The sequence below is a fragment of the Agelaius phoeniceus genome, chromosome 11 (assembly GCF_051311805.1).
Source record: "Agelaius phoeniceus isolate bAgePho1 chromosome 11, bAgePho1.hap1, whole genome shotgun sequence".
Classification (NCBI taxonomy): Eukaryota; Metazoa; Chordata; class Aves; order Passeriformes; family Icteridae; genus Agelaius; species Agelaius phoeniceus.
The window spans coordinates 9,209,011-9,233,728 of record NC_135275.1 but is presented as its reverse complement, the minus strand read 5'-3'; the positions used below and the strand labels follow the sequence as shown (position 1 = coordinate 9,233,728).

At 44.3% G+C, this 24,718-nt stretch overlaps 1 protein-coding gene across 3 annotated transcripts; it reads right to left on the bottom strand.

Moving 5' to 3' along the window:
- Window positions 1–1,361: 1,361 nt before the first annotated feature.
- RHOA (ras homolog family member A) lies at window positions 1,362–24,288 on the bottom strand. 3 transcript variants are annotated; one of them, XM_054640366.2, is made up of 7 exons: window positions 24,131–24,258; window positions 23,009–23,113; window positions 16,890–17,019; window positions 7,201–7,358; window positions 4,414–4,534; window positions 3,050–3,180; window positions 1,362–2,625 (listed from the first exon to the last, which is right to left on the bottom strand). In XM_054640366.2, exons 4-7 carry the CDS (start codon window positions 7,354–7,356, stop codon window positions 2,452–2,454), a joined length of 582 nt encoding a protein of 193 aa, XP_054496341.1. In that variant the 5' UTR covers window positions 7,357–7,358; window positions 16,890–17,019; window positions 23,009–23,113; window positions 24,131–24,258; the 3' UTR covers window positions 1,362–2,451. The 3 variants fall into 3 exon arrangements, with proteins under 3 accessions (XP_054496341.1, XP_054496342.1, XP_054496340.1); XM_054640367.2 differs by lacking the exon at window positions 23,009–23,113 and having other exon boundaries at window positions 24,131–24,279; XM_054640365.2 differs by lacking the exons at window positions 16,890–17,019; window positions 23,009–23,113 and having other exon boundaries at window positions 24,131–24,288.
- Between the last annotated feature and the right edge of the window lie 430 nt (window positions 24,289–24,718).

The following is a 24,718-nucleotide window of genomic DNA, read 5'->3' as shown; positions in this document are numbered from 1 at the left end:
AGCTCTGTTTCATTCAGAGCAAATGTGGCTTCACATTTGTCCAGAGGTGACAGATGTGGCAGGAATCCAGAGGGAGCCAGGCTGCCAGCCCTCAAAGGCAGGAAAGCTGACTGATAACTGAGATGATGGTGTAAGTCAGCAAAAGCTTAGTGACACTGGGCTAACAGTCACTGCTGGGTTGAAAAAGAGCAGCAGATACAGAGCCACAGGCTTTGAGGAACAGGCAACCTGACTCCAAACCCCTGTAAGAGCTGGTCTGTAACTGTGGCCACAGCAGACTGCAACCCCACATCCCTGCAAGACTGAAAACCCCCAGATTTGCTCAACTGCAACACCCCCCCAAAAAAGGGAACTGCAAATGAGCCACTAAACTTGTCAACAGGCCAGCAAATTACATCCTCCCTGGCAGCCCCACAGCCCCAGCTGAGAACTTCCTGCTCTGTTCAACCCAGTCACGCTGCAGGGGGAGGACAAACACCCAGGAGAGGAAGGAGGGAAGGGTGGGGTGGCTGAGACCACTGGGGCTGTCAGACAATTCACTCTGGGTGTCTGTGGCGAAGAGGAAGGACAAGGACCAGAGGTACAGGGCATTTCTATGTCTGGGTCTGCTTCTCCTTTACTGCAAGAAAAGCAATCAGGAATTGTCCAGAAAAAGAAAATAAAATGACACAGGTGTTTTGTGTGCCGTTATGTGATGCAGCCAGGTGCTCAGACATGGACTGCCTCCTACCCAGCCCAGCGAGGAGGCTCTCAGCTCAGCAGCAGCTGCTGTTCATACAGTGTGAGCATGGAGATGCCCACTGCTGTTCCCTGGCCTCTCCTCCCCAGGAGCAGCACAATCCTCTCTCCAGCATGGCTGCAGCACAGGGCCCACACCTTGAGCCCAGCCTGTGCTGCAGGGCTTGAAGGCCTCCTCATGCAATGCCATGGCAAACACCCTGCCTCATGCAACCGCTGCCACTGCTCCAGTGCAGCCCAGCTGCTGCAAACCATCACATGCTCCCACAACAACACTGCATCTGCTCCTCCCTTCCCCCTGCACAGCCTCCTCCTGCTCCTCTAGTCCCATGCTCAGGACTGACAAACCCAACTCAAGTGATGCACTCTCATCTTGCTGGTATCAAAAGCTCCTGGGAAGCTTTGCTGCTCACTGTGGGGGCCAGGTGAGATACTGCAACTCGGCTCTGCTGCAGCGTTTGGAAAGCACCACAAGCAGCAGATGGGTATCCCTTGCTGGGAAATAAAAATAAGTATGCAACTGCTCAGCAAATTCTCTCTCAGCTTTATCAAAAATGCTATTTCTAATTCAGGCTATCAGATGCTGGGACAAAAACCCAGAGTGAGGAATACAGACACCAGGATACAGGGAGCTTAGAAAACTGCCTTTATTCTATTAGTTCTTGGAAAAATGAAAATACAGAAAGAGTTTAGTTGGCTGCAGAACAGCAAGAAGTTCACAGGTTAGGAGTCTGATCACTACATGGTAACCAAACTTACACAAAAAGTTTCTTTTTTTTTTTTAAGTTTTGAAACTGGGTCCAGCAATGAATTTAAGGCAACTGAACAGTTCAGAAGCTTTGAGTGTGAGCAGGCTGTCTTTTCTCATCCCTACAGCACGTTATGGAAAAAACTCCTCCTGGGTGTGCAGACCACTCATATCATTCAAATGGGTCAGACTCTTACAAATGAACAGGGGAAGAGGATCAGCTGCTTTCCACCGGACTTTATTTTCAAATACAGTTTCTTAAAAAACCCAGAACACCTTAACGCAGAGGTTACAAGTAACAGTATTAGGAAATCCAATTATACAAAAAATACTACATCTAAGCTGGGGTAAATAGATTTATTTTTGGTAACATACATTTAAACTGGCACTAATTACACAGTAACTAAAAGGTAACTAACATGAAACCACAGAACCCTCACTTTTCCTTAGCTGAATGGGACTTGGTCATTTCAGAGTGATCACATTTTCAAATTAATGTTTTACACCAAGCCATGAAAATCAGATCTTCCTAAATGTGATAGCACTGAAGCTACTCTTGATTCCATACAGCCATGTAACGGTTGTACTCAATTAGAATAGGACGTTAGTTATAAAGTAGTTACAGACCAATCCTCTGTGTTGACAGCTTTTTCTCTTTATAGAGACAAGAAAGAAGATAGAGAATTGTCTTCAATTAGCGCCTGGCATATCCTGTGAGTGCAGAAAAGGTCTGTTAGAGGAATGTTGAGGTTAACCTTGGGTGCACAGATGAATTTGATGCAGATTGTTATAAAAATCATGGTTGGCTTCTAAATACTGGTAGCAAGATGACTCGATTTTTAAATCTCTTAAGTAAATTATAGATAATGAAAAAGGCCAGTAATCATACACTAAGATTAATAAACAGCACTTCAAAATTACTCAAGTGCAGGGTGCTGCTTTGGCCATCTTCCTCTGGCCACGCTTTATAAGAGAAGGCACCCGGACTTTTTCTTGCCACGCCGGGCTTGCAAAGCAGCTCTAGTGGCCATTTCAAACACCTCCCTGACACCGTCTTTGGTCTTTGCCGAACACTCCATGTACCCGAATGCACCAATGCGGTTTGCCATGTCCCGGCCTTCCTCGGGTTTGACAGGCTCCTGCAACAGCACAAAAGCAGCAGGTGAGCACAGCCCAAAGCCACACTGCTCCTCCCCTTCCCACCCAGCTTCCCAACAAATGCAAAGCAATTTCTGGATTAAGCACACATAATGAACTGGTTAGTTAAAAATCCAATGCCAGAGGACACCATCAGTTTTCTGATATCTCTAAGCTTGAAAGCTGCAAGACTTTTTGAAATAGGCAAGTGACTGCCTATTTCTGATGAAGCATTTATGCAATTCTTTGCTACCACTGTAAAAAAGCCTATGAGCAAATCCTCAAATCAATGCCTCAGTCTGTGTATATAGGTGTTGATCAGACAGCCCACAGAAACCAGCAGCCAGCTGTGGGTGCCTGCTTAATGCTCTGCTTCAACCACCACACACTTCTGCCATTTACTGTAAGGCTCTGGAAGGAACCTGCCTGCTTCATTTTGGCCAGCTCTCGTCTTGTGTGCTCGTCATTCCTCAGGTCCTTCTTGTTTCCTACCAAGATGATAGGCACGTTGGGGCAAAAATGCTTCACCTCCGGGGTCCACTTCTCTGGGATGTTTTCTGAAGAAAATAAATAGAGGCGTGACTGTACAAACCCCATTTCTGGGGAGAGTTTTATTTTAAAGTTTCTACACGCTGCCTGAGTTGTTGTAACTTGATAATCCACACTGATGCCCTTTTTTTTACTCTTCACAAGGAAGCAGATAGACCTGTTCTGTTGTTGCCAAAAAGGACAAGCCTGTAGTAATTTGAAGGCTGAAGGACATGTAACATTTAGGCTTCTCTCAGCAGCTACCTGACAAGGGTTAGCACAAGAGAATTTGAAGAACAGCATGCAGATTTTTGGACTGGAAAGTTATGGAATATTTTGCTTCAAGAGAAACATTTTATTTATCTCCAGAAGCTAGAGGTGGGCACAATAATGAAGCCTAAGTTTTAACCTCACTTCTTTTCCTAAAGCAACACAAAACAACCCCTCTCAGCTCTCCCCTTACTGCAGCAGAACTATTCAACACACTAATTACAGATACACAGAAACAATGGCTTAGGGTAAGTAATTTTCAATCTGCCATTTCTCCCTACATGCAGCAAATGAATTTGTTCTCATATACAAGCAACCTCCTCCTCACATCCCTACATGACTTTATTTTTTTAGTGAAAGGAGGACTTGGGGGCTTTTGAAAGCAAAACCTTGACAAGTTCTGTATAGCAGGAAGTGCTGAACAGCCTAAAACATCTGGCTGTGCTTTCATAAGCTCTTAGGCATTTGAGATTCACCAGTGGATGTACCTGCAGGCTGCATAACCACTTTTTATCTTCATGAAATTCCATTCAGCTTTTGAAGAGACATTCACTATTATGTAATATGGCATATTTTCTTGCTTGAAGGAACAACTTAGACAAGGCTTTTGAAGCCAGTTTTTGCACTACAGCCAAAATACCAATTCTGCAGCTGCACCTGGAGTGCTCAGGTGTGCTGGCCTCTAGATGCTGCACACCTGAAAAGCTGCCTGGCAGTTCACTGCTCCCAGGGACCCTGGCACCCAGATACTGGTGAGCAGGAAGGGAGGAGAGGGAAGAGAATTTTTACAATCTGGGCAAACACAGAGTGCTGCTGCAGCTCTTAGTGTTGCTGGAGAATTCCCTAATGTCTGAAAACTACACACTCAAACCAGCAGCAATTCTGAAACTAGGAAAGCTCCCAAGGGAAAATACATTCTACAGTGCAATTTCCAAGGGGAATATATCGATATAGAGAATATATGATTCTGATTCAGTTAGAGATCTACTTACCTAAACTATCAGGACTATCAATTGAAAAACACATAAGTATAACATCAGTATCTGGATAAGAAAGCGGTCTAAGTCGATCGTAGTCTTCCTGTCCTGCTGTATCCCACAAAGCCAACTCAACCTGCAAAATTAAGATAAGGGGTGAGTCAGATCACCAGGAAAGTTCTGATTCAGAAGCCAGGAACAGAACAGGAGTGAATAAAATATTTCAGTCAATACCACTCAAAAGGAGGAGACTGCAAGTTCTCCTTTGCCAGGAGAACTATTAGGAATTTTACATTCTGTAACTCCAAAAATCAACTTATTGCTGCTTATGAGTATTTTCTGTATACCTATGACCACTGTCTATTCTCTAAAAGGACATAAAAGCTACCAGCAGGAAAGCAAGACAGAAGAATTGAAGGGAATCAGCTCCAAAGGGCTAGGAAACTCTCTGACAACCATCCCAGAAATGCCAGTTTTCAGTGAAAGTGGACTAAGAATATGCTTTTTAGAATTATGCACATTTTCAATGGGTTTACAGCTGGAACATTTAGTGACTAAGAAATGTCAAGATCGCACTTATTTGTGCACAAATTTAACACAACTGATTTGTGTGTAAAGCTTCTTGTTACCAAGAAGTAAAGTACTTAATGTTCTCAGTTTTTCTACTTTTGCTGGAGCTAGGTGAGAACACCCCGATAGGATTGTTTAAAACTGTAGAAGGAATAGCCAACATTTAAAGCAAAGGACTTTAAAAACTATAATCAAGCTCTTTAGGTACATATACTCTTGCTTAAGATTCTCTGATGAGTCTGCCATCATAATGGAATGGGTGCCTTCTTTAAACCCTTGCATTCAAAAATTCCAGGAAAAAAGTCCACAGCAGCTCAGATAAAGGCAGATAAGCAGAACTGGAACCCAAACGTGAGCCTGCATTGCAATGCAACTCTCTGTTTAAAGTGTGAAGTGACAAAGCCTTGAGTTGCACACATATACAAAAATAATCTTCTGTATTTCAGTCAGAAATACTCCTCCTCTCAGAGTCACCTCTGCAGCTGCAAATGTGACTTCTGTGGTAAATGTTCATATTTCTAAAGAGATGTCTATGACACTGGAATCAGCTCCTACAACACAATATCTCTCACCATCACCTCTTTGTCTTCATACAACTTCTGGACATTTCTGGTAATGCTTTTCTAGGAAGACAGAGGTAAGTGGCTGTCAAACAGAAAAGGCTTAAGCACTACTCTCCTACAAACTTTTGTAATCAAATTTTCTGAAGACCAAGAGCTTGGGTAAAATATATCCTCTAGTTACAAAAATAAAATCAGCTGATACTGCTCAAGCTGCTGATGCTATTTTCCTTTAGCTACTGGCTGCATCTAGCTGATAGGGCATGACTCCCTATTCTCTCATTCAGAGATGCAGAGATTCAGGCAGAAAGGAATGAGGAAGTTAGACTTAGTGATGAGACAGAGAAATGGATATCATACATATTTCAAACAATAGTCCTTAGAGTCTAAAATACAATATAGAAACTGTAGAACCTGTCACTTGGGGAAAAAACATGTCCTAATATTAGTCTAAAAGTAAATTTTCTTTTACTGATTCACATTATGGGAGAGGAAAGCTCTTTTTAGACTCAAGCAGCAAGAGCTATCATGACTAAATCCATAAATAACCCATCCCTGCAACACCAGGAAATCTATTTTAACATAAAGTCCAAAACTAGCTCAAAAACTTCTTTTTCTCAGGATCCACAGTCACTGCATCTGAACTGGAATGGACTGAAAAATGTCCTGGCTGTACCTGAGCCCAGAGGCAAGGCAAGGTCCCACAGGGACAAAACAGGGAAGCTCAGCAGCATCAGCACCAAGAGCTGCCCCATGCCTGAGCTGCAGTCCCATGGCAGAGTCAGCTCTGTGTGGCTACAGCCCAGGCTGTGCCTGCCTGACAGGGTTTGTAGATAGCTGAGCTTTCAAGGGGCAAAGCTCCAGCTTTGTGTGCTTCTGGAGCGTCCTGGAAAGTGACAATTTTGCACATCACCCAGCACCCTGCTGCCAGAAGTGCAGAAGGCAACCTACCCAGGGATCAGCACCTACAGCTGCCCCCTGGAGTGGGTGTCTGACATGTCTGCTTGCAGGGAAACAAAAGGATTCAAGAGGTTCCACTGATTAAAATCTGATTTTCAAAATATTTAAAACTAAAATGAAATATTTTAATAATTAGTTTACTGAAGTACAAACTGAAGATGAAGCTCAGTGAGCTGTGGCTACACTTGGATGCTAAGAATTGTGCTCCTTCAGACAAGCAGGACACGTGATGCTGATGTACACCACAAAAATCAACCCCCTTAATCAACCTGTCTGTCATCTGTTCTCAGAAGGATGCTGCATGTTGCCTGGAGCAGGTATGAAAAAAAACCTCTCTAGGAATTAGTCTTTGTTAATTACAATACCAGGTCTCTATTAAAACAGAGACTCTGTTCCAAAGGCCAGCAGCCCCAATGCCCTCAGCATCTTTGCACTGCTCCATCCCCTCCTACCTGCTGCAACATTCTCCTCAGACTGACTGCATGGCTTTTAGAACCTCAGCCTGTGTACAGCTAGAAGCACTTTGTTGGACAGACACTGGATATGAGCACGTTCTATCAAGGCCAGTATTTTTTTCCACAGAAACATGCTTAATATATGGTTAGTGCTTATATTGTAAATATATTTTTAAATATTAAGTAAGTGTGGAGATGTCCATGCTATTCTGAACAGGCACCAGTTCATTCTGGCTCTTAGAGAAGGGTTCACATACCTGCTTTCCATCCACTTCAATATCTGCTACGTAATTTTCAAAGACAGTGGGAACATACACTTCAGGGAACTGGTCTTTGCTAAATACAATCAGCAGACAGGTCTTTCCACAGGCACCATCTCCCACTATAACCAGCTTTTTTCGAATGGCTGCCATAGCTGAAAAACAAAACAGTGACTTGTTAATTCAACTGTTACAGCTTTTAACCGAGATGCTAATAATTAATAAACACCAAGTCTTCAATTAGTAAGACCTTTTAATTGATTATGCATGTCTGTTAGAGAGACAGACATATCTGGACTTGGATAAATTCAGATTCCCATCCTTTTAAGAAAAAACACTTCCCAGCACTTTCAACACACCAGTGAGCCCACTAAGTGCAAGAATAATAGAAAGGAGAGGGGATGGGCCTGGTTTAGCATTTATTGATCTGTCCTGAAGGCTGAGATAGCAGCACCCAGAGACAATGAGTGAGTGAGCAGCACTGTCCCAGGGTACCCTCTCAGAAGTGTATTCCAGGTAATCATATACAAGATGCTTCAATTGGAGGGCAGTAACATTTTCTTATCACACTGAGCTGTCTTAACTACAAAGCACCAGTCAGCTGGACTGAGGAGCACCTGCTGCCACCTCAGAGCACCAAGAGAAGGATCTCAAGGTAACCAGCTCCTCAGATTACAACCACCACTCTGCAAAGGATTTTGGCAGCATATATCTCGCTCCTCAACCCCCTTTCCTGGGCATTAACCTGCCCCCAGGTTAACAGAGCCTGCTGTCAGCTGGCAGTAAGAGAAGGGGGTACTCCGTGCAGATCTCTGCTGTGCAATGAACTGATCAATTCATCATTGGTCTGTATCAGGACCATACAAATCCATGACCTGCTCATGAGCAACTCTGGCCTCAAAAAGACAGTACAAAAGCTTGGAAAGCTTTAAGGAAAGCCTGGAGTCAGGGTGGGGCCAAAGGAGATGGTTGTTTTGTATCTGGCAAAGCAAACAAAAGCAGCACTATGTATATGCCTGCTCTCTTTTCTCCAGGTGTTTATTTGTGACCGATGCAGGGACAAGCCAGGGAGTCAGGGAGTGACCTGCCTAGAGCAGAGTGCAGTGAGGACAGACCCAGAAGGACTTTCTTCTCCAGAACACAAAGGCACTCCAGGGGAAGCTGCTTAGTCATCCCATGAAGCTTCCTGGAGATGGAGCAAACAGCAACACCACCACAATGCCTATGACTGCATGACCAAAACAGCACAGAGGAGCACCCTGTGAGTTCACTTTTGCCATGACAAACCCAGAACAAAGTTCTATGAGGATGATCATGGCTGCTGGCAAGGGGAGAAGGCCTCAAAGAAGCACAGGAGAGATTTAGAAGACACAGCAAAAACGTTTTATCCTTTTCACCTCTTCTTTTCCCTCATGAAATGAAGTAAAAAGGTAAAACTACCATCTAAAAGCAAACTTTGGTACTGTTAGGTGGTGAAGAAGCAGTGGATATTACAGTGATTCTGTACTTCTGCTCCAGGTACAGAGAATGTTCCAGGTACCATTTCAACCCACCAAGCAGCAAGAGTCAAGGACAGCCTCGTCAGACACCACAGCTCAAGTGATCCAAATCCACATCTAAAGTCAGTTTCTTTCACCTTGCAAATATATAGGTACACAAGTTAAAGTTATTTACCTTAGGGACTTGGGTTAATTTTTACATTTGTGGAAGGTTTTAAATGATCCAAGCCTTATAAAAGTTCTCTTTTCATTGTTTTAGATGATTTTGAATCCTTTCTAGGAATGGTAGTGTTTGAATTTTACAGAACTGGAATTTATCTGTCCTCTGTACCAACTTCAAGATCAACTACTTGTAACTTCTATTTAATGTCAGTTTTGGCTAATCTGCCCTTCAAGTCCTACAAAATCTCTGAAGTAATCTACTCATGTGCTCTACCAACATTTACAATGAGAAAATTTCCCTCAGTGTGTACCCTCACCCTTCTCTGATGTAATATAAGCCCATTACTGTTTATGCTGGTTTTTGTGGCCATAAGGAAATTGATTATTCCCTTTCCCCAGTGCAGTTGAGAATACATGCCTTCATTTAGTTTTCTCTTCAGGCAAAACAATGCCAGTTTATTCAAGCCTCCTCCGTAAATCATATTTCCTAGACTTTCCCAGTGCTCCCTTCTGGGCAGAGTCCAATTGGCAGAAATTTACCAAAGTGTGGAGCCCAAAAGCTGAATTCAGTATTTCTCCTAGGGCTATGTGAAGAGTGCCCAGAGCTGCAGGACTGATTTCATTGATCTTCTGGGATACCCTGCTTAAACACCAATCTGGAATTGTGTGTCTTTTTCTTTCTTTGTCCCCTCCCCTGAAGACAACACTGTTGATACAGTCAGCTTTTAATTCCTGATAGCTCACAGACTTTTTTCATTCAGATGTCTCCACAGTGAGTAGTTCTCTCTTCACACAGCTGAGTATCCACTGCCACACTTTTATTTGTCCTTACAGTGACTGATTGTTTATTCTGCCTTCAGGTTCTAGCTCTGTCCTTCAGTTTAATCACAGTCTGTTGGATGCAAGTTCAATAGCAGTGATTCCCAGATAATTATCCAGGCCATTGATGAAACCACCCTGGAGACACAGTGGGTGGCTGACATAACCTGTCCTTCCCTGCCATCCTCCCTCGTCTCCCTTCTGTGCTGGTGGCTGGGACTGGCCTGTGATGCCTTGAGTTCCCTGCAGTATCACCCAGGGTAGGTGACCTTCTGGCATCACTACAGATAACTATTTTTCAATGGAGTATCAGATCAACTCTATCTTCTTCTAAATCTTCCATATTCCATCACTCAGATTATTTTTTAAGTATTCCTTGCCAGTTAAATTTTATGTTTTGGCCTTCTACATACCAATGCCTAAGGTCTACAGGGAAACTACAATTATGTAAAAAAACCCCACAAACTCATTATTTAATGTAGATCTTTCTACAAACACTTCCCCAAAAAAGCTTGAAAATGTATGGATAGATGTATCAAAATTATTTCAGGAGCTTTATTTTATCTCTTCAGTAACTTTTCCCTGAGAAAAGCCTATCATGAAACTCTCTGCTTGAATGCTTCCTGAGATGTGTTGACATCATTTGGACCCAAGATGCCCTTCAGCAATGTGTGCTCAACCACTTCCTTCCCATTGCTCAGGACCTGCCCATGAGGCTCTCCAGCTCACAGTTCAGTGCAGGACCATCACCAGGACAGATCAAACCTACCCAACAGTCCCCTCCATGTAGTACATTCAAAATCTAGGGAATTAAAATTCCCTCAACATCAGCTCCTAGAGGATCCTTCTGGACCATCACAAAAAGCCTCAACCACATTATCATTTTTTGGTCACCTATGGCATCCTCATACTTTTTACTTTAGTTTCACCTTCCACAGCATTACAAAGCAATTCCTTCTAGAACAAGTGTGTTGTATAAAATTCAATTCAGGAGGCAAAGATCACCACTTAAAATCTCCAATTTTCAGAAGCAGCCCAGATTATAAATGCTGGGTAGATATAAACACCTCAGGATGTCAGCTCTGATCAGAGCCAGACACCTCCACCCACCTTGGAAGGAAGTCACCAAACATCACAACCACTTCTTTCTATTTATCATTATCAATGAACCATAGAATGGTTGGGGTTGGAAGGAACCTCCAAGATCATATAATTCCAACCCCTGGCACAGGCAGGGACACCTTTCACTCGACCAGGTTGCTCAAAGCCTCATCCAACCTTGATCCAACACTTTCTAATTTAGGAATTCCTTGAATTTCCTAATTTAGAGGATTCAGTGTACAGATCAGCATATTTCAGCCAGTTATTTTTAGCTAAAATAAATACACTCCTCTCCAGTGGACGGCTGTAAGGGGTTGTCAGGTCTGGCAAAGATTCAGAAAAACAACATCTTGGTAGCACAATAGAGAAAAAAATGGATTGTTAGAATGGAGCTGCATCTTAGTGGTGCGTGTAACAAGGACAACACTACCAGCATTCACAGCAGCTGGGTTTTTCTGGTGCACTCTGACATGCTCTGGTTTTCTTCATCAAGTATTCTGAAACATGGAAATACATCAAATTTCTACCAGCAGTATGTGAGAATCAAAGCACTTTGTTGGTCTAAAGAGTTTCATTTAAGATGCACATTACACACAATTTACAATTTGCTGCAGCACAGCTTTTCACCAGTGCTAAAAAACCTCTATGAGCTACCTGAGAGGGTGTAACAAACAGACCAAACCTAAGCTACTACTGCCTCCTGTAACTGAATGTACATTCATCCTTCAACACAACACACAGAGCAGGGAGAGTCCAATAAACCCAGAAAGCTGCTGGGACTGCATCACTGATGATGCACACAGAACATTGGGCAAGAAATAATTTATCCCAATTAGTGTAGCAGAATGGCTGCAGTGATCTTCTAGGAGAATCTGTGGTGTCTTCTGCAGCGAGGCAAGAGCTCTGCAATTTTTCCTACTCTTCAATGAACCACTCTTCCCTCTTCCTTTGCATTTATAGGATTCTCAAAACCAGCTAGTGTGCTAGATTGAAAGTGGAAATTCTCACAACATGACTCAAGTGACTCATCTGAATGGAAGAAATTCAATTATGACATTTCCCCAGCCTCAGCCAGTGTCTTTCACAGGTATTACAGGAGCTTTAGACATCCTTTGCTCAATCCCACTAACATCACAGGAGGTTACAACACAAGGAGCTCCTGTTTGCAGAGTTGCCACACTAATATCCTTGTTACAGGAGGCTGCTGTTTCTAAGTGCAGTGAGGCTCCAAGACTCCTGCAGCATAAAGCCCTGCTTGTTAAGGGAATCCACCAAATACTCCAGAAGAATTAGAAATGGGGAAAATATTTTTTTCCATGTTTTAAACATACTCCCCCCCAAGTATTACTCTTTACTGCAAGGGAATTTGCCTCTTCAGCATGCTATTTATTTTTCCAAGGAACAACTTCTGTAGTGCCACCTCTCTGGCAGGTCCCAAGGCCACACAGCATGAGTGAGGATTGTGGACACACTGTTGACATTATTAAGTTGGATAGGCTGACAACAAACGTGCCAGGTTCGTCTGTCTCACTCTGGATCTCGTCCTGGAGAAAGTAACTGATGGAAGAAACAGCCCTTTACCATCACATAGGTATCACAACTATATTTAATTTCAATTACTAATTAATTACTAGTAACTTTATGTTGCCTGCTATGCTATACAGGGAGATCCTTTGCATAATACAGAATTTTGTAAAAAAATAATTCTGGATTATTGGATGTCAGCAAGAACTCAGCAGATGCAGTTCAGCATGCAGTAAGGACACTGCAGGGGATAAGGGGGAGAACATCCTTTAAATTCTTTCCCACCTAATCTTGCTGAAATCCTTAAAACCAAAATGTTGGAAGGCAAAGGTTTTGAAATCTTACAAAGACTGCCTTGCTGCTGACTCCTCTACACAGTACTGAAGCAGTTTGCTGCTGGCACTCTTCTCACTTGCTTTATTTCCCTTCATTCAGTCAGCCCTGCCCTGGGCAGCAGGAGGAACAAGAACCAGGCTGAGGGACCAGAAAAAGAAACCCTGCTCAAGTGTCTCCCACCCTGACCAGTGAGGCCCTGCCCTCTACCTACCACAGGGGAGAACTGACTCTGTCCCAGTCCCTCAGCTGCTTCTGCCCCAGTACCTGCATTCACTCCTAAAATATACTCACTTTTGTTCAAGTCTGAGGTGGAGGAAGAAAGAGTTTTCCCCAAAGACTCCAGGGATCAAGAGGGGATGAGCAGGCTTTTCTCAGTTTTCTTCTGGCCATTTAGCAAGGTTGGGCATTAACACTGAGAACTAGCAAAGCAGTTTGGAGCCCAAAGTAGATCAGCCCCAAAGCAAACAGGTCTGATTTTAGAGCAGCTGTGTACAGTGAAGAAAGAGACTGAACACAGAGCATCTGAGTGGGTGAAGTGGCCCAAGGACTATGACCAGGGAAGGGGTCAGACAAACAGGCCAGGAGGAGAACAGCAGAAGGATGTAACCACTCCTCTAGAGCAGAATCCAGGATTCCCACATCTCCAACAGCAGGCAAGAGTCTCAATCTTCTCCTCCACTAAAGTCCCAATGGAGAATGCCAACAACTATACATTCTATAATCCTTTTTTGCTGCTCACTTCTCATTAGTGAAAGCACATATAAACAAATACCAGAAATACTGCAGCTTGCTGCTGAAATGCTAATCCTGCTACCTTAAATCAGCTTCCTTCAGCCTGTGTAAGCCTATGTGTGCTATCTTGCCATTTGCCTCCACATAATCAACAAGGATGGCCCTGCTCTTCCATAGCAATAGTTGTGAAGTAAAAGAAACTGTGACCCAAATTCGCCTCTTAGAGAAGCTGCAAACTGGGAAATCAATAGCCTTGGGACTGAAATAAAAGTAAGAAAAAAATTATGGAAAAAGTGACTCAATCACATAAAGGAGTCAGATACAACCCATGTTTCTGCTCCAGGGTTCCTAAAAGATCCTGGAAGATGTACATACCCCAAAACATGCAGCAAGTGACCACTTATTTATTGTCTGAACTGATCTGTACAGCTGGACACACTGAGCTCAGAGTGATCTGCTCTTCTGACACCATGAACAACCTGAAATCAAGCATTACTGGGATGGAACCTCAGTTCAATTCCAAGCCACCAGAATCAAAACACTAAAAACTTGAATATGGTCAATACATTTCATTATAATGGTTGAGATTTTCTTAATTCTGTGCAAGTTTGCCTGTGGACACTTCCACTCATAAACCAAAAAGCCACATTATTTAAAGTGTTGCTAACAAGGCCTTTGAGAAATAGCTATATTTATACTCCTTACTGCAGCCAGTACATAAAGCAGTTTGACAGTACTGCAAAACAGACCTATTTCTAACTACAGCACTATGTGGGAGCAGCTGGTGAGAAAAAGCGATCTGCTGGGGCTTTTGGGGAGGGTTACATATGAAATCTACACTTGAAAAAAGTTCCAAAGGTGGCAAAGCATAGGGCAGGCTACTGATACCGCACATTAAATTTAACCCACAGAGAAATGGAATTTTTCTGTTTTAAGACTGAAGTACAATTGAAAAACTGACACAGAAGGTCAGCATAGTATCCAATGGGATTAAACCCTAAACACAGGTCCTTTGGGAAGGTCTTTGGACAAGGCAAGCTGAGTGTTCAGCTTTCTGATAACAGCTCATTCAGCCTACATCAACCAGGCTCAAGTCTGGCATGTTTTACTAGCTTGGAAAAAGTGCCTTGCAAATAGAGCTGTACATTTCCAGAGGCAGCTTTAAATCCAGAGCAGCCTAGCTGTGCTCAGCCCCAGCTAATAAACCTCCCCAGGTCTCAGCTAACTCCACAAATAACCAGCTCAAGCCTCTTTGTACTACATCACCAGAACTGGGAACAGGGTCAGCTTAACTGCATTAGGTCTTAGCAACACTGGTTGCCAGCCCCAGTGAACCCTTAATGACTGATTAATTTTATACAGTCATTAAGAGTTATCCAAAAGTACACAATAGGTGTTTTACAGGCATGGGCATCCAGTGAATCTTCGTTAAGGACACAGAACGTTGTTCATGCTGCCTCAGTGGCTGTGATGGGGCAGGAGGTTCCTCATGCAGTATAAAGCCTGCCAGTGCAATGCTTTGGAGGAAACCTGAATCAGCTGTCAGCACTAGATCCGTGCTGAGTGTCATGTGGACACAGCACGTCTAATCTGAGATATCATGTGAAGTCTCAAAGTAGGATTCATCCTATCAAATTACTGCCTTTGCCCTTGCCTTCCTCTTCAGGAAAAATCCCGTGTGACAACACACAATTCATCTTCCTCTCAGAGAAGAAAATTGTTTTGGATTCTAATAAATTTGCTTGAAAACATTTTGCTTTGCTCTCCTTCCCTTTACAGAGCACCTGGCTGTGCTTTACAGGAATGAGCCTCAGCACTGCCAAGTGCTCCCAGGAACACACAAACTATCTTCTGTGAAAACACCCAAATCATGAGCTGTGCAACCCTCTACACCCAGCACTGTGTCCCACAAGCAGCTCCAACATGGACACTGACCACCAGACCAATTTGTTTCTGCAGCTAAACTTACACCTAGAGACTCACAGACCATCTGTTACTGCAGGTCTACATACATGGAAATAGGGACACTGACTTAGGAGTTAGGGCTCTCCACCTCAGTGCCTGGCATTTCAGACAAACTCAGGACTGGATTCTTGCACTAAAGAAGAGGAAAAATGAACAAGAAGCTTCTCCCTGCATGTTCACCAGCCTTCAGCTCAGGAGCTTCTTGGGTCAGATGTGGTTCGCATGAATTTGGTAACCTCAAACAGATTTCTCCTCCATGAGCTTGTCCAGACTCCCTTTGAACCCATGTAAAACTTCCAGCACACACAACATCCTGTGGAGGGAGTTCCCACAACTTAATTACACATTGTCTAAAGCCACTTCCTTCAAATTCAAGATTGTCCCTATTAGTTTCTTTTACTGCCTCCTAATTCCAAAATGGAAAGGGAGTGAACAATTTGCCTCCGCTCACCCTCTTCCTGCTGCTCACATAACAGCCTTTCCAGACTGGAGCACCCTAACACAGGGCTGGTTGCTTTTTTGGGTTTTTTTAAATTACCTTTACACCTTTGACAGTAGTGCCTGTCTATTCCTGGCACAAGGAGTAACAAAGTGGTAGAGGTGTCACCTTCCCATCCCACATTATCCATCCCAGCTCCAAATGCCTCAGGGCTCCTGCAGCACAGCTCCAGGAGAGGAGCCTTAAACCCATTCATTCAGTATCAGAGAACCACACCCGGAGATGCGTTTCAAGTGCAAACAAGCCACTGCTTGGTCATTCCCCAGCACATTTCACCCCGTGCATTAATTCAAGTGAAGATCATCTTGACTTTAAAATAGCAGTAACAGAGAATGCCATGCACCATGCTCCTCACTCCAGCAGTCAACTATATTTTCTGCATTATGATGAAGTCACTTCCTCACTTCTTCAGCCTCTGCAAATTTCCCATTACTGGCATTTTGCATTTCTTCCTGGTGACCACTCAAAAACACAGCCCAGGAGTCCAACTCCTTCATGTTTTCACTACACACAGACTCACTTGAGCCTTCACTTGCCTTTCTACTAAATTTAATATGAACCATATTGATTTTGTTCTGTATTCTTTTCTCACTGAAAACGACATGCAATTACTGTCAAGTACTATCTGAAGGTTAAGATGAACACTTGCACTTAAGAACCAAACTAAAACAATTAACACCTCTTGTTTCTATTTCCCCCAGTCCAGGCTGAGTGACAGTGCCTTAATTCTTTCCTGAACACTTTGTTACTTATTCCATTATTGTACCTGGGATTGATGTCTTAAATCTGAGGGGATTACAATCATTAAGATTGTCCTACTTCTCTTTATTATTACAGCATATTAACATTCTTTCAAACTCAAAATGCTGCAGTATGTAAAGAGCTTTCTGGAAAAAAAAATTACATTGCCCCCCTCAATTTTCAGGCCAGAGATCTTCAGAGCTAAGATATGTATCAAAACAGAGCTGTCAATTACCAAATCTGGTCAGATTAGGCGTGCAATATCATTCAACTTTTTTTTTTTTAACTTAATGAGATAATCAGAATACCTGATTACACGGAAGTTCTCTGTGTATAGATAAATAAGTGCCAAAAGATAGGAAACCAGGCAGAAGGAAATGCTCAGCGCTCTCAGAAAAACACCCGTGGAACCTGCACAGCTCAACGTTCATAAATGACCTGAAAAAGTGAAGAAAAATAGCTATACAACAAAATTTACTGGTGATGTCAATAAAGGCAAGGGCTAACTGTGATGGATTTTAGAACTTTAATAGGTTCTGTGCCTTGGCAATAAAATTTGAAGGAGAGAAATGTGAAGTGATATGCAATGTAAAAACCAGACTCAACTTCCTATATGAAATGATGGACTGGGAACTGATCACTGCACTCAAGGACAGCATTCAAAAGTTATATAGTTAATTCCTTTAAAATAAAAGCTCAATACTCCAAAGTGCCACAATTTTAAAGATTCCAGTATTAAGAACTAGGAGAAAAGGAACAAACCAGAAACCATTAAGATGATGTTGGAATCCATCGCATGACTGCATCTTCTGATGTGTGCAGCTGTGATCCTCCCATGTCAAAAGGCTATAAATGAACTGGAAATGACTCAGAGCAGGGCACACGGACGATTAAACTACACAGCAGTGACCATATGAGGAACAACTACAGCAGAACTGGAAAAAGGACAGTCTGGAAGAGACACAGCCACAGAAGAAAACAACTGGATGCTTCTCTCAGACCCTAAAGAGCACTGAGCAAAGCTGGGGCCTGAAACAAGGACAAGAGCAAATGGGATGAGCCAGCCTGAAAGCAAAGGCAGGCAGGCCTCCCAGCAGGACACATGGCAAGGCCTCACCACATTTCTACTTTTTAGATCCATAATTTCATAGTTATTTGAGCTCCTTTTTCCTCCCAGTTACTTTCCACAATTTTGAGCTTCTGTTTTCTATTTTCTATGTTCAGTTACTACTTTTCTCTTATTTCATCTGTAGGGCTTTCTTGCACTTTTTTTTAAGTGTGAACAAAACAGATGCCTTCATTTCCTTTCCAAGCCAGGTTATTTAATTCCCATTCAACACTTGGAAGGAGAAAAACACTCAAAAGAAGGTTCCTGAAAGACCTTTTTTAAGCATGTTTGAGTCAATTTTTTTTTTAAAACGAAACCAGCAATATGTGCAAGCAAAACTCTGTCTTAACATTGTCAACATGCATCCTGTTTTGTTAACACCAAACTTAGCAGGGTGCTCCTGATAACTGCCTGCAAAGTTCACCCCTATACTGTTCACCTACCTACTTAATTAGTAAATTAACACCATTTCAGAACCTAGGGAAGAAGACTAATTTGAGCATTTCTCCCTTGTCTTCCTCTACCATGACAAGTCCCTCTCCGAGGCTGAAGGCAAAGTTTGGATTTTGGGGGCAGACAGAAGGATTCTGTCCTCAGGATCTGTGGCTGCTGTTGCTGTCCTTGCACCCCCCAGAACATTCTTGCACATTTGCCCCCACTGACTCCATCTTTGCTATCTGCAGGCACAACGACTTACGAGAGCCCTTCTCTTATGCAATGCTGAGTCCCAAGATTACTTTGCACAAAATGAGATTAGGGCTTAATATTGAGGTAATTATAGTAGATCTGTGGATTTCCATGTGTGTGTAATCTGCAAAAAGCTTTGCATTTCAGCCAGTTTTTTCTTGGTGTCCTCTCCTCCCAGACAGCTCCTGCACGTCAGATGGGATGTGGGGCACCTCATGCTGAGCAAGGCAGGCTTCTGCTTGGGCATGGTGGCTCTGTCTTCAGGTGCTGGCAGTAAAGCACATATGGACAATAAAAACTAACACTAACTTCTCCAGACAGCCACTGGTACCCACAACTAACACTCACCTGTGCTCCTTCCTCCTCTTCTCCCACCACAAGACATCTGTTGAAACTGCACTGGTTCAGATCAAACACCACTGCCTAACACAGGCAGGTATCCCAGAGTAAAAGAAGGAGCAAGTGCACTGATACCACCATAAGTGTATTTTCTGAGTAGACAGCTTGGGGATAATTATTTCTTTTTATTCTTTATGCCCAACAGCCCAACATTTGACAGTGTTTTCTCCTGTCATTCCACCTGTTTGGTTCTGGAGCCGTGTAAATCACTGTCATTCAAAGCATTCTGTGGTCTCAGTGCAGACTGAGGGAGAGGCACCATCAGTTTTGATCTAGACCAGACTGCTTGGTCATGTCTTTGCCAAGCTGAGGAGTTCAAATCTTTTTAAGCATCCCTTGTATGGAATCCATTCTTTATCTCTGATCACTATTTCCAGCCTCATCTTTGCTTTTCCAGTTGCAGTGTATCTCAAAGCACATCTTTCTCTGTGGCACCCCACTGTAATCAGTGTGTTGAGGACTAAGAGCCATGATGCTATCCCTGTTTCCTTTTTTTTAATTCCTTTCCCAAAGCCCCTCATACAAACTCATATGATCACTGTTGAACACTAAACTTCCATTTTCACAGAACTGTGGCAAGCTCTTCCTTCTAAGTGGCAATAATTAACTTTCACCCCATCAGTGCATAAACAAATTAAGACTATCCCCCTGCTTTGTATTTATCTGGAACAAATTTCATTTGGCATTTTGCTGCCTGTAATTCAGTGTGGGAAGGACAAGCTGCAATTCTTCCTAATCAGTTCTCGTCTTTTCCTCCCTTCATCCTCAACACCCTTCTCACCAGATCATTTATGAATATGCTGAACAGTAGAGATGTAACACAGATCCCTCTTCTTCTCTTCTCCCAAACTTCCCTTCTTTGTGCTTCTCGAGTAATTACAAACCTCCAGCAGCTATGAGCTGCACCATTTCCTTTGCAAAAGCCACACTGGCTTTCTGCTACTCTTAAGTTGTTGGTCCATCTGGTTAGCTTTTTTTTGTTTTCTACTTTTTAAAAAGGCACTGAACTGTGATATCCTGCTGAACTATCTTTAAGAACTGCTACCACATAAATCCTCCTCTATTTCTGTGGCTTCAAGGTATTGAGAAGTTACACAGTGTAATTAGTAATTCGGTCATTTCAGGCCTGAGTTTCCTTTGGAACCCTTGGGCAAGCACCATCTGGTCTTGGCATCTTGTAACTGTATTTATTACTTTGCTCTATAAATTACTTTGCTGACAATTCAAGCAGAGACAGATCTTCCAATGAGTTCTGTTCTCCATAACGGGAATATCTGGCACAGGGAACCTCTTCGGACTCCTGGACTCCTCCACAGGAAACAGGAATAAGTCATCTTCCTACTCATGGCTTCATCATCCAATATTTCTTTCACTTTTCCATCTATTGGCCCTCCAGAATCCTGAACCTTCCTTGTTTCCGATAAACTTGGAAATTATTTCTTTTTTGGTATGATGTTTCTCAGAGTCTCTCTGGCAGGTCCTTGTATCCTTGTGTTTTTCATTTGACTTGCCAGACTTCACGTTCTTATTTACTTTTCTGGTCAACTTCATGACTTAAACTTTCTGAAGGCTGTATTCTTATTTCTAATACTTTCTTTATCCCAAACTGCATGCTCATTCTCATCTGTCAACATTCCACAGTATAATTTAAAATCCTCCCAACAACATTTTCAATTTCAAGCGCAGAAGCCTAGTTCTGCTGTGGTTTACATGGAACCCAGCCTTTCCAAACAGCTCTTGGACTGAGGTTCAAAAAATGAGCCAATTCACTTGGTCAGCACCCAGTCAAGATCCCACTGTGAGACAGCTTTCTCACTTCACACAATTTCAACAGAGCAGACGGGAGGTGAAGAATAAAGAATCTCCAGGTGTAAAATATAAGAAAAATGAAATGCTAGCAAAGAATGCAAACAGAGATAACTGGTACTTGGACAGCTGCTAGTTCTTTCAAATCACTAACACATGCAAAGACAATCTTCCTTAAAACTATGAAGATGAGGAGGAGGAATCCCTTTGTACACATCCACACTAGCAACCTGCTCCAAATGTGACAGTTCAGGCCAGGTGAGACAGAACTATTTATGGTTGCAAAACACTGCTAATTAACTGAGCAAAGAGACTGAATTGAGCTCTGTTTCTGATTAAAAAACAACAATAAAAAAGCAAGCAGAAAACCCACAACTGTCAGAGCCTGAGGAAAGCAAAACCTCATATTTGGTGTACTGCCCAATTTTACTGGGTATACTTGTGACTCTCCATCTGTTTGTTTTACAAGGGACCTTGGTTATGAAAGGTGGTCAGAGAAAGACAGCAAACCTTCTTCTGATTAGTTTAATTAGCTGACTCACTTAGAAGGACTGGCTGTTAGTTGTGTGGATGGCAAATATCTTAATTAAAAGGTGGTCTATAGATATTTTAGTTCAACTTTTATAGTCTCAAATGTCCTTTCCAAATGAAAATATGGTGATAGGAAAAGGACAGAAGAAAGGAGGGACAGGGCAGTGTCACTCCACCAACTCCAATTAGCCTTTGTTACTTTATTCACTGTTCAGAAGGAGTGGTAACAGATCCCACCAAGACCAGAAGGCACCCAGACACCCAACAGTAGTGTAAAAGTAGTAGTAACTTAACCAGTGTACCACAGGTAGTATTTTGGGATATTTTTGCCTATTTTTGATATTTACCAAAAAGTAATAAGCAACTACCTCTTTCTATTTAGCTACCCACTATTTATAGCAGGAAAGGAATTATCCCAAAAGGCAAGGAGCAGAGGATTTTCATCATGCACTCAGGTGTGTGCAGGTGCATAGCTGTACCCTGGGAATGGAATGAAGGTCAGCTGTCATTTGGCACATTTATTTTGCATTGCACTGTTCTCTATTACAGAGTTTCACCCTTATTAAGTGTTTTACTAGGACAAGCTCATCATGGATTAATTTAAAATATCAAGGGCACACTTCTGTACTCTATCAACATGCTAACTTCCTCAAACTCACCCAATTACACTTCTCCTCCACATTAGTTCAAACTGCATTTAAAGACACTTTGTAAGGCAACAGAGCAGAACAAGAGAGATGAGATTTAGTATTAAAGGTAAAAGATGGTGGCTGAGTGGAGACGTGGAAAGAACCTGATGATGCCACAGCAGCAGGGAATAAAATGTTAGAGAAACTGAGAAGGTACACTTGGCTAATGAAAAGGTAGCCAAGGTCAGAAATATCTAGCATAGAGCAGACCAAAGATATGGTGTGAAGAGCCCACAGGGTTCTGGGCAACTTAAATACATTGAGAGAGAAAGATTAAGTGTGAAAAACCAAGAGTTACTGTCAGAAAAATGAGGAAAGATGATGATACTTCCAAGACCCCTCCAAAAGGTTTTCATTTGGAATTTGCTTATCTGAAGAGCCATCCCCAGTGCTACATCCTGGTGGCAGTTGAGATCATTTAGGATGTTTTTACTGTCAATTCCTGGCTCAGAGAACTCCCCGCCTCTGGCGCTTGGCTGCTGTGGCACTCGGCCAGAGCCTGAGCCTGGTGAGCGAGGAGGGATAACATGAGAGCTGCTCAGCTCACTTCTGCTGAGACTGAATTTATTTTGCCCCTTGTGTGACGGTGCATTCATGTCTTGAGAAATTCTTTTTGAAAAAACCCACGTATTCTAGTGTTAAATGATACAAATCACCCAAGTTTACAGGTGATTGTACAAATCATACAAATTTATGTCAAACATTTATGCTGTATATGCTGTTAAACATCCCAGTGAACTACTTAAAGTGAAATAAGGCTAACATTTTTCTTTTTTTAAACATGCAGCCTTGATCCAAATCAGTGTCAGAATTAGACTCTGTAGATTTGAATGAGAAATGCCAGTGCTGGGTGGCTGGAGACCTGGATAAAACCAGAAGAGGGCAAGGAGAAAGCACACATGTATCAGAAAAGCCTTTAACAGCAAGCAAATATTTTCATAAACAATCTTTTCAGGGAGGGAAAGACTTAATATTTCCATACTGGGAAAAATCCCCAAATAAAGCCATCAGAGAACTTAATACTTTGAGTCACAAACAACATTTAGGGCACATAAAATTAACTTTTGAGATTTCTGAGATAAAAAGAAGATCAACAGAAGTCTGATTCTGGGAGAAGTTCACCATTTCAAAATCACAGAGATGGCAGAATTGACACTTCGGCTAAGCTCTGGAGGGGGGGAAAAGGCAACAACAAACTTAACATTACCTATGGAGGGCTTAGGGTTTAATTTTCTCCAAATACTGTATCACACAGAGAAAGGGTGGGTGGGAACCGCTGCTCCTGAAGGGTTCCCTGCGACAAACAGGTGAACTGTACCAGGAGAGAAACAAAAGCTGGATATGAGGCAGCAACTAAAAACAAACAAACGCCCGTTCCAGACACCTCTTAAAGGGATATCAAAGTAGATGTGGTATCATTGGACTGGGAACAATACTTCATCCTGAGGATCTGTAGTAACTAATACTACAGACCCCTGGGAGAAGTTTTAGGTTTTATTTTTAAAACCCGAACAGTAGTCTCGAGGTTCCTCACGCCCTCGAAGGAATGGCTCTCCTGGCAGAAAAGGTTTATGCAGGATTTCGTTTAACACCGGGCAGTTCTCAGCTAGGTGAGGCTCCCGGGGCTCCGGCCGTGTCAAACCACCCCCGGCGTTTCCCCGGCCTGCTGCAGCCGCCCCACCAAAAAAACACCGCCCAAACTTTCCAGTTTCGCTCCAAAGGCCGATACCTCCCCAAGATAAAAGTTCAACGGCGCACAGATCCCGGCAGCCCTTCCGCAGGCACCCCGGCACGGCCCCGTGTGCCGCGGGGGGCCCGGCGCGACCCCCGCCTGCGACCCCCGGGGCGGGCGGGGCGCGGCCCCGCCGCTGGTGACGTCACACAACGCTGCCACTCACCGGGGCACCCCCGGTGCCGCCCGTGTCACCCCGCGGGGATGGGGGCAGCGCTGCCGCCGCCGCCTCCCTCCGCGCCGCCCACGGCCGGCCGGCGGTACCGGGGCCCGGGCGGGGCGCGGGCGGCTCCCGCGGGAGAGCCCCCGGGCCGCGCCCCTTCCTCCCCTCCCCCGCTCCCGCGGCCCGGAAAAGGCCCCGTTACCGGCCCCGGGAACTCGCGGAGGGGCCACCCCGGCCAGCCCTCCCCTTTTGTGCGCGGCAGTGGCGGCGAGAGGCCCGGCCGGGCCCGGCCGCCCCCGCCCGCAGGCCGCGGACTCCCGGCGGGGGCGGGCGGGCCCCACCCGGCGACGGCGGCGGGAAGGGGGGAGAGGAGAAGAGAAACCGGCGATCCGCTCCCCCCCGCGCCCCTCGGTCGGCAGAGAGCCCCCCGGTACCTGCGGCCTGCGCTGGTCCGGCTCCCGCCGCCTCCTGCTCCACAGGCCCGAGCGCGAGCGGCGGCGGCGGCGGAAACGGGCGGGGCGGGGCAGGCCGTGCGCGCTCCCGGCCCCCCGCGCGCGCCGCGCTCCCGAACCGCCCCGCCCGGCCGCGCGCGCCCGCCCGCCCCAGGGCCAATCGGCGCGGCCGCGCGTGGAGGCTGCCGGGAAGGGCCGCTATAAAAACGCCGGTGCTATTTACATCGCGCCAGTTGGGGAGCGGCGGGGCTGGCGCTGTGTGTGCTGCTTTGTGGAGGAGGTGCCCGCCTCCCTGTGGCCTCCTCTGTGCCTACACCGGGAGGAGCTATTGATGCTGGGCACGGCCCCTCCGCACCTACTGGGGAAAGGCGGCTTGGCGGGGGCCTGAATCGTGATGCCCAGTTTGCCTGTGGGTGGTTCGTTTCCCCCTTTCTTCCGGCGGAGTCACAGCGCGGGTCCCGTGCGTAGTTCTGGGCCCTTAGCTCAGAAGGACATTGAGGGGCTGGAGCGATGTTAGAGAAACTGGTGAGGGGTCTGGAGTACAAGTCCTGTGAGGAGCAGCTGGGGGTG